The 10,303-nt window shown below is 36.7% G+C and overlaps 1 protein-coding gene and 2 pseudogenes across 2 annotated transcripts; 1 reads left to right on the top strand and 2 right to left on the bottom strand.

Moving 5' to 3' along the window:
- Positions 1-626: 626 nt before the first annotated feature.
- LOC109091048 lies at positions 627-4,860 on the bottom strand (annotated as a pseudogene).
- Positions 4,735-8,222, bottom strand: LOC109091050 (annotated as a pseudogene).
- An 812-nt stretch (positions 8,223-9,034) lies between these two features.
- LOC109054484 (ghrelin-like) lies at positions 9,035-10,206 on the top strand. 2 transcript variants are annotated; one of them, XM_019071738.2, is made up of 5 exons: positions 9,035-9,163; positions 9,272-9,386; positions 9,523-9,603; positions 9,689-9,797; positions 10,073-10,206. In XM_019071738.2, the coding sequence occupies exons 2-5, from the start codon at positions 9,273-9,275 to the stop codon at positions 10,078-10,080; spliced, it is 312 nt and encodes a 103-aa protein (XP_018927283.1). In that variant the 5' UTR covers positions 9,035-9,163; position 9,272; the 3' UTR covers positions 10,081-10,206. The 2 variants fall into 2 exon arrangements, with proteins under 2 accessions (XP_018927283.1, XP_042614579.1); XM_042758645.1 differs by having other exon boundaries at positions 9,128-9,386.
- Positions 10,207-10,303: the final 97 nt, after the last annotated feature.

Raw genomic sequence — 10,303 nt, forward strand, 5'->3', positions numbered from 1 at the left:
ATATATATATATAATATTATTATTATTATTATTATTTTTTTTTTTAATGTCTTGTAAGACTGGTCTACCCAAATAATAAGCTCATGTTAATGACTACTTTCACAAACACTAACTCACAATGTTTCTTCCTGTGGAGTTTGCAGTGTATACATTAAAAACAGTCATGGGTTTAATAGTTTTATTGCAAGCTTACATAGGAAAAAGTTGACTTCTGAATCGGTAACCTAACCTAGAATTGTGGAACTGAAAGTTACATTGGCGTTCAAATTAGGCTGAAAAAGATTAAGTACAAACCAATTAATGGCAACTAGTAATTAAAAAGATTTGAGAATTACCAGAATTTACAGAGCACTTTTATCATTTCACGATAAGGTTCTGTTTTTTTAGCTGTCTTGGAAAAGTTTGATTACATTACCAGCTATATTGTTATGATCTACTGCCTGCTTATGTTTCATTCATTCTGTGTACATGTTTCTGCAAGCTTCCAGATGCTGAGAGTAGAGTTCAGCAAACTTCTTCGCTGTCTTCAGCTGTTCTTCACACCAGCCAATCAGGAAGATCTTCAGCACATTCACTCGGGAGCTATGGAAACGCTCAATCTTCCAGACATTAGTCCAATAATTATACTACATCCTCTATAAATGTACAATGTGGATCTGATGTTCAGATCAAGAAGTCATGTAATAAGATTGTTCAAATTTCCCTTGTAACAACTCTGGTAACACATTTAGCAGACAAGCTCCTTTGGGTTTAACTTCAGTCACAGTTTTTACCTCTTGTTTAGCCACAGATGAGATCAGCCTAAACTCTTTCTCAACCACTTTTTGAAATGCTTCCACCTATAGTATGAGACACAGAAAGACTTCATCTGAATTTACCAGATAAACATGACGTGAACACTTCAGTGTGGATGTGTGCATCTAGCCATAATATAACATATCACATAACGCAGATTAATACATACCACTTCTCTCTTATTGGCCTTGGCTTTTTTTGTACTCTTTTTTACTGATTTCAGCTCTATCAGTTTACAGGTTCTTCTGAAGAGCATTTCCTATAACAACACAAGAAGAAATGGACAATTACTTTCAGTACAGTATAGAAGAATAGTGCACAATCACAGCTTCTCTGCCTCTTGGTAGCGAGACTCCAGGTCCAGACCCAAACCAAGAGTGGACAGGTTGTTACTGCCAACTTTCTCAAAGTTTCGCTAAAGATTAAAATAATAATAATAATTATTATTATTACATTTTTAGTATTGATTGTATAAAAACAGGAATGGCCAAAAGCCCTTCACCTGTGTTTAAAGTTTTTGCATGCAAAGTGGCCTTACCTTCACTGCCTCAATAATTATCCTACAGCTTCAAACAAACCCTAAAGGAACACAAAACCTGATTATCCTCGCATGACCAACATTCACATAAACACGCGTTTCTCTCACACATTAATTCCATGTGTGCACATTAATGCAGACAGAAATGCTCATTTTATTTAGTGAAATCCTAACTTGGAGAAAGCTACAGCAGCTGCATCGTCCTGATTCACACAAAGATGAAGAGATGTGGAAAAATGTCCACAGGCCAAAGCAAGCTCTGTAAAACACACACACACACAGTAATATACAGGCCTACTGTATTCCTAAATAATGTGTACTGAGCATGCATATAAACATTTTGAAATGACTTACTCTCCTCTGTCATCACAACACAAAAAGAAAAGAACACAAAATTGCATAATGTATTATAAAATCACAGTCCACTGGCCAAATAGAAACTGAAAAAAAACAACAGAAAAACAGCTTAAATAGTGTACCTCAGTGGCAACCTTTGACAAAGCAGCAAGATTAATGTTTTTGTTTCTCTCATTCTGAAAGAAGTTGTCCACATCCAGGGGGATTAAATTATATATTTACACACACACACCTTATGACTTTCCTTCCTCCTCTCCTCCACAGCCTGACTGAGGCGATTAAAGATTCCTTTCCTGCCTCGCTGCCTTCCAGGAGACTAGTCAAAAAATACATAGAATGACAAAAGTAAGATAATCAAGGATTTCATCACATTTCCCCCAAAACTGAAAAAGGTGGTGAACAAACAATATAAAGAGAAGGCTTTTCTAGCAAGGTTTTTCTCCATGCTGGAGAATCCAGTTAAAATCCTCATACACCGTCACACCTCCATACTTTATTTACCCCTATTATAACCGCATATTAGTACCTTTTGAAAGAGTTCCATCCCAGTGACAGCTTTTTTCCCTGAGAGTGTATGGTGAACATATACAGTACAAAACAAACTGGTCACAAACACTGCTGAAATACAAATCAGCTCATACCAGCTTAAGGTGGTCAAACTTCTTTTTGGGATATAGTAGCTAATTTGTTGCTGGTCCAAGATTGGCAACTATGTTAGCCAGGTCTCCATCTGCCATTTTATAATCCGGTTGGTCAACCACCTAAACGACCTTGGCTCAAGTAATATAGCTATATAAATAAAGATGACTAATGACCAGCTAGAAACCAGCTACCATCTGCCACCTTCAGCTGGTTTTAGCTGAATTTTCCAACAGGTTAGCCTGGCTAGTTGCATTCATTTGACCTGAATATATTTACTGCACCTGTTTTTTCTTTAGAGTAATCATACAACAGGCTGTGATGCAGAATTTAAATTAATTAATTAATGTGTTTTGTGTTTTGTGTGTGTGTGTGTGTGGGGGGGGGGGGGGGGTTTGGTTTTGGAGTAAACCTCAGAGTTAATAAGAAAGCTGTCCAGTGCGTTGCACTTGCAGAGAGTTGGGTGTGCTGCCACCTGCTGGAGATAAAACTCCAGAGCCTTACAATACCTCTGCCAAGCCTGTCCTAGAGCCAGGAACCCTGAACACATACAGAAAATGTATAATGCATAAGAAACAAAATATCAAACCAAGTGACATCTACAAAAAAGAAGAAAAAATACCCCTCTAATTTTACTAACTTACTAAAATTATGCAGCTATATCTTGTCTAAATTGTGCATACACAAGTTGTTTGAGTGCTTTGGTCTGTGTGTTTGACTGTGATATAAGTGCTTTAGAGGGCAAAGGTGGAAACTGTGGGAATAATCATCTCATTTAAATGTATCCCTCATTCATAGATCTGCTACTTTTGAAAATTAATAAGCAATGATGTTTAATTGTGAGTTAGAGAGTTCACTCACTATAATTCCCTGAAGTCCAGGAAGATTTTCTTGTGAGAAAAGACTCTGCCGAAGCCAGACAAAGTCCTCATATGTTCGAAAAACCCAAACCCCAGCACTGCTGCTCAACTGAGAGAAAAAAAAATTATGATACACAACGTTCCACAAATTCCACAAATCTAAAACATGCATTTATTAGGCATCTTACTTTCTGGGATGCGATGGCAAATGTCAGAACGTCTCCATCCTGAGTCACGTCAGTGATTCTGATGCTGCTCGCACTTACACTTAGTGCTGCTTCTGCACTTGAACCTTCCTAAAACACTCACAGACACATTCATTTACCCACTATGAACGAATTATGTCAAAAATGCTTGCATTTCTTTATAATCACTCAAGGGGTTTACTTTTTATTAGCAAATATCTTTGTGAAACTTGAAAAAGCTTAAATCTGTTGAGGTAATAATAATATTCCAGTATATATATATATATATATATATATTACAGTTATTAGTTATTTATCTACAGTCTTAGTTATTTACTTACAGTATGGCATTATGAACAAATTTTAGTTAACAATGAACAGTATATTTATAAATGATCATATTTTACAAAAGATGCATATATAAATGTTATACATAATTATATATAATAAGTGAACATTAATAAATGCTGTAAAACTATATTTCATGATATTTAAAGCATACATTTATATTAACAAATTTAACATTGACTACAAACAGCAGATGGCTGAACAGCATGTTTCTACATGATCATGTGATAATCACAACCAGAAATAGTTACCTACCATCTTCCTCGCATTCAACTGGTTTCCTACTTAGGTTTAATCTTCAAAAGGAAAAAAAATAAATAAATATGAGAAAACTAAAAGTAGAACTGTCTCTCAATCTTCCACATGAAACCTATTTTTCTGTCCTCTCTCTTCTTTAGCACAATTTTCTTCTCTATTTCCCTTTCTTCCTTGCTCTCTCCGGTTGATACAAAGTGCTCACACATATATTCCTGCGGAGATAGGATATCCTTCAGATCAAGGGTCACTCTGGTCCTATGATTTGGATGTATGCAAAATTTTATCCAATAGTTATTTAATGTCTTCTTTCAAATGACATATGGAATACACATCCTCCCATTGCATGTGAACTAAGTAACTTGTAAAGCAACTCATTACAGGCTACTGAGTAACTAAACAGAGTTACATTGCAGTCAGGTGCTACTCATAAACTTTGCCCAGTGTTCATAACATGAATAAACACATTTAAGTTGCCTGCATTTCAAATAATTTAACAAAAAAAAAAAAAAAAAAAAAAAAAAAAAACACAAAACAGTTCATTAGAACAGGAAAACTGATGAAGAGAACATTTCAAGTGTCAGCTTTGGTTAAATCATCGATCAAGTTCGACTGACATAATTCTATGGACAACAGTGACTTCTGTTGTTTACAACCTATTGAAAAAAGTGATGGCAAAATAAATCAATTAATTATGGTTAAGAAAGCTGTTGACTTTTGAACAATAGATAGTGATGGAATAAAAGATGCACAAAAATCAAACAAAAATCTGGTCATTCTTTATTCTAACTTTGTGATTCAGTTACATTTTGGTTCAAAATTTTACTATCCTTGCGTACTAAGACTGAAATGCATCCAGACTAACTGATACAGTTTGCCACATCCCTTAGTTTCTTCAAATGATTTTCAGACTTGAACTTTCACGTGGAGTGTTTGTAGTACGATAACAGGTCGTCCAGACTCTGTGTTTGAGCAGGTTGTGCATATGAGGGTATGTCAGAAGATTGTCTAGTGGTAGATATGTTGTCTGTGTCTCCGTCTGTGGATTTTTGGGATTCAGACCACTTGAAGGCAAGGTTTCCTTTGCTCTGCCCTTTGTCTTTGGCTCTGTTGTGATTGGCCTTTCTGTCATCTGGGTAATAAGTAGAAGGAGGAGCAAACTCTGAGTCTCGCTCCTCTCTACGACGACTGGTCCATTGACCCCAGGAGAACTCTGGAAAAGGAAATAAATGCTTAAGTTCAAAAAAAGCAAATGGAAACAATAGAGCAAATGGAAAAAAAGGAATGACATCCATTTATGTGAACAGTCATGTACCTTTGCCTCTGTCCCACTCTCTTACATGGGGAACGCCAGGTTTGATGTCTTTTCTCTCTTGAATCACCACTTCCACTTTCCGCACTGTTGCAAGGAGTGGAGGTCCAACCAAACCTTCATCATCATCTTCTCAGCATCATCAGCAGCAGCTACAACAAAACATTAGACATGATCCAAAACAACCATATATGCCTTAGAATTCATATGTGCCTCCTTCAGTTGCTCATGTTTGTGGCGCTGCTCTGTGGTCTGCAGATAGAAAAAGAGAATTGTAAAAATGGTAATTTACACTTTAGCCAGTAGCAGACAAGCTCTAGTGAGCTCATTAATTGTTCATGCAAAATGTACAAACAAATATTGCTTTAAAATAAATAAATAAATAAATAAATAAAAATGTGTATCAAATAATTGAAATAACTGTAATTAAAAATTAAGTTAAAAATAAATATTTTGTTAATTAACTAAATAATGAATACACTTTTTTGGGGGGGGTTATTGAATGTAAAAACAATTACTGACAATATCACTCTCTGAATTTGTTCACAGTGCTTTTCAGAAACTGAAATGCACAAAATATTGGTACAGTGTTGATTACTGTTCAATATTGGTTATTTTTTATTTTCAGTTGATATGGACATTTATTGGATAAGCTTTTGGAAAAGTCTTTGCTTTTTAAGCGCACTTACAATGCCTTAAAATGCTGTCTATCTAGGCAGCTCATGCTGCTTTGGAAAGAGTTTGTGACTTTAATTCAGTTGTTCTGACATGGTCTCTCACCATGTCTAGAGTTTCTCTCTGTTTTCTTCATTGGTCCTCATCCTGGGCAAAAGCAAAATACCCAGCACCCAGCTCTCTGGCCTCTGAAACAGATACACAAAAATTGCATGTGAGACACTATGCAGATGTAATTCAAAACTCTCAAAGAAGTACTAATTAGAGACATTTTCTACACAAAAGACAGGTTTCAGTGTGTTAAGAGGTCAATTCTCTCAATCACCTTGATCTCTGATATTTTCATAGTGAATGGGTCCAACAGGTTTCTTCATCTGCTCCTCTTCCTCTCTTTCCCAATGCTCTCTCTGCATTTCTCTCCTCATGTCCTCAGATAAGTGTCCTGTCAACACCAGTTACCCTGCACACAATAAAATATACATAGATTGAGCAGGAACAATACCAGTTAGTTACATTAAATAAAATAAAAAACATAAAGGTAAGAATAAATGTACCTGTTGTTCTGGAGTTCTTGGTCCATTTTCGGAAAATCTGGTAGGTCTTTCCTCATCATCTTCGAGAGCATCCTAATGCATCAACATAGTCCACCCTGCAAAGAAACCCACAGCTGGGTTCAAATCATACAGCCTCTTCATCATGCATTCAAAACACATTTATAAATACATGGTACCATTCTTCATTTGCACTCTGTGGGGGTGGAAGAGGGATGTTCACATCAGAGTCCTCTCCATCACGGTCCCCTGCTTCATTTGTCAGTGGTTCATTTCTCTGGATGATCTTCTAAGTGAAGTCCACCAGGAAAAAACTTTCAGTCTCTTCATCTAAAGATAAAAAAAGGAATGTGCACCCTAAGATCTGGTGTATTTTTGTCTTATGCAGGCAAAAATTGGAGGAAAAGGCAAGTCTTTATGAACATGTAACGGGTACTTATGCCCGTTTTGATAGGGGTGAATTATCCTGTGGCTCTGGATGAATGGTGACAAAGGATCTTTGTCCTTGCTACCAAATTCAATACGCTCCGTACTATTCTGATTAATATCAAGGCTAAAGTGAGGAGGGCTCCAGGCTTTATATTCTGTCACGGACCTAACCTGGAGTTTACAGCACATATGAGAAAGCCCTAAACCATCGAATATCTCCCCAACCTAACAATATCCTACAGCATAGAAGGGAACGCACCTACCCCAGAACCAACAATGACCTGAAGTCAAATTACTAGCAGTAACAAGCGGACGAATATTCACAAAGTAAATTGACTGGTTCAGAATCAACAATTTAATTTCAGGAAATCACGAATTAAACGAAAGTTATCTGAACCTGAAATCTGGAAAATTAGTCAGAGAAAAGAAACGCTTAATAAATCAATAGAAACTGGGAAAATACTGACAAGTGTATCCAAGATACAACCTTTGACCCCTTTTTAAGTAAACAGTGTATGCACAATTAGGGCTAATTTAACTTTTCACAGTTTGTAAAAAACTCCCTTAAAAGAGCATTTCAACATATTAGAAAACATTCAAACAACACAAAAAAACAAAAACAAAAAAATAAATCTCTTTAACACAATTATATGGTGAATTTCACCCTATTCAAATCAACATTCCAGCCTTTCCAAAGGCAAAACAACATCCAACCCTCCCAGGCTGCTGAATTGGGCTGTGCAGGCTTGGGTGCAGGCGGTATTTCCGAATCTCTTAAGTCCAACGCAGTTCAATTGTAGAACAGTTCAAATGCGTAACAAGTGTCTCAATGCAATCGCTCTCGAACGTCCAAACTTCTCTGCTTTTACCCGATAATCCTTGGGTTTCAGAAGGAAGAAGGAAACATCTTACTTGAGTTGTAATCAGCAATGTCATTCGATGGCAGGGTAAACGTACGAGTTTCCCCGAAATGCACTGATGAAGCGGGTTTTCCCGGCAAACAATCCAGCCTGATGACGCAGCACACTCATGAACTCCAAACAGCCTCTTTTCGTTTCCCCGCGACTCGTTCCGAATCCCGGGAAAAGTCATGCAAGTTGTTGTCACTCCAGTCTTCACATTTGCTCGACAGCACCATCCAGTTGCTCGTTACTCTCCCTGTTACGGTGAACAGCTGTTCAGTCCTGACCAACTCTCCTCCGTTTACGCTTCTTCTCTCCTTTTTTCCTCTGCACCCACCAAAATGCTGGGACCCGCCCCTTTTCTATGGTTACAAACAGATAACTATAACACACAAACAAAACTAAAATGCTCCTTCTAAGCCTCTTGTTTTAAAGAGCACTTTAAGATACTCACCGATGACGCTGTAACATTGTATGGTTTCTTCTTTTTATCCATATTAACTCTAGCTGTTTAGGTAACCCAGACCAAAACAGTGTACTACTATCTACTGTCTCGGAGGTCACACTACACCAGTATTTTGAATTTTAACAGTTCAATACTGAGGTACTTTTTTGCTAGTGAAAAATATGGAAACTGCAATTTTACCATTAAGTTGCTTTAAACTGACTCCAAAACATTTTACTAATGTCCCAAAATATGATATTACGCTGGTATCATGTCATAAAAAACATGGTAATACTGTGGTACAGTTTTTTTGTTAGTGCAAAATATGAAAATCAGGAGATTATGCTTCAAACTAACAAGCTCTTAACATGTAACTATGATGTTCTGTATAAAATGTTACTTTATGTTACATTATGATTATTGAAAATGAATCAAATGCAAACCAGAATCATACAAGTTTTGCACATGGATAGGATAATGTTGAACATGCTGGCAACCACGTACAAATGTGAGTCCACTTAAAAGTGTGCCCACACCAAATAGGCCCTATGTGTTCCCGTTACAGAGGAATTACCAAGTCAGTCAAATAAACCTGCCATGGCAATATTTCAGTGGTCTAGTAACACTGCTAGATATTGACTCAACAGTGTACCACCATATGACTTTATCATCTGTTATCATCATATTCACATCACCGAAAGGAAAATCACTTTGTCACACACATACAGTAACAAATAGGGAGTTTTAGTTCTGTTTGTATTCATAGTTACAGTTGTAGACTTTAATGCTAATTGTTAACCAAAGGCTATTATAAAAGTGAGAAGCAGATCTTAATGTGCAGACCTAAAGAAGCAGTTTGATCATTACAGAAGGTGGGGTTGACTTTTTTTTTTTACTATTTCTGTGCACTCTGCATATAGCAGGTTAAATACTTTTTAAGTGCAGCCATTAAGGGTGTTGTCATAAAACTAACTTCCCAGGATGCCGCTGCGTTGTTGTGCCAGCAACATGTTTCTGCTCTTATGTGCTCTTTGCTTGTGTGTCGAGTCTGTAAGAGGCGGCACCAGCTTCCTCAGTCCTGCTCAGAAACCACAGGTGAGCGTATGTCTGGTGGATGTGTTGAGATATGTTTTGGAAATTAATGTACTTTAAGATGTAAATTTATAAAAATAATAAAGCCTGTCAAGATTACATAAATTAATGCTAGAAGATTGGCATCAAATGTCAAAAGGGTCGAAGGCCATCACACGTGGGCAGAAGAGATGCTGCAGAGCCAGAGATCCCAGTGATTAAAGAGGATGATCAGTTTATGGTAAAACCTCAGTGCAAGTGCACATTTAAATAGGATTTCAATGAGTTACTACTTCAGTCATACTTTGTTCTCGCTATTTTTTTAGGTGAGTGCTCCATTCCAACTGTCTGTGTCTCTGAGTGAAGCGGAGTATGAGAAATACAAACCTGTGCTACAGAAGGTTCTGGTGAATCTTCTTAGTGATTTCCCACTTGGTGAGTTACACTCTTATTTTTTAAGAACAGATTCATACAAGTCATTATGAAAATCAAATGGCAAATGCAATAAAGCATCTATGTATTTTATTACAAACAAAACTCACTATGGAAAATAGTTCCATTTCCCAGAAAGTGTCTGAAATTCTTTAAGAACCTTAAAACTAAAAGTGCTTTTTGGCAGATAATTCCCCAAGGTACTGTTTGCTGTTGTCTTTGAATAATTTTAGTGTTCTACAAAATTACTAATATACTAAATGTGTTCTTTTTTTCAGAATTCTGAAGAGCTTCCAGTTCTACAAGATTCAACTCCTTAAAAACCAATAAAAATGTTTGTAAATTAAAAATTACATTACATAATTTTCCAACACCAAGATTTGACAAAAATAAAGGATGACAAAAGAAAGAATTTTCTGCCTCTGGTGTCTCTTTTCCTTGCTCAATCACATCCGTTTCGCATTTAATGAGGTCTCAAATGGAAAAGCAGCCTTGTCCTTCTCAAAAAA

Source organism: Cyprinus carpio, chromosome A6 (genome assembly GCF_018340385.1).
Source record: "Cyprinus carpio isolate SPL01 chromosome A6, ASM1834038v1, whole genome shotgun sequence".
NCBI lineage: Eukaryota > Metazoa > Chordata > Actinopteri > Cypriniformes > Cyprinidae > Cyprinus > Cyprinus carpio.

Excerpts from the sequence above, each read along its gene's own strand:
- LOC109054484 (XM_019071738.2), top strand. The coding sequence starts at position 9,273 with ATGCCGCTGCGTTGTTGTGCCAGCAACATGTTTCTGCTCTTATGTGCT. Across the intron at positions 9,387-9,522 it reads GTCCTGCTCAGAAACCACAG|GGTCGAAGGCCATCACACGT; the intron begins GTGAGCGTATGT and ends AAATGTCAAAAG. Across the intron at positions 9,604-9,688 it reads AAGAGGATGATCAGTTTATG|GTGAGTGCTCCATTCCAACT; the intron begins GTAAAACCTCAG and ends CTATTTTTTTAG.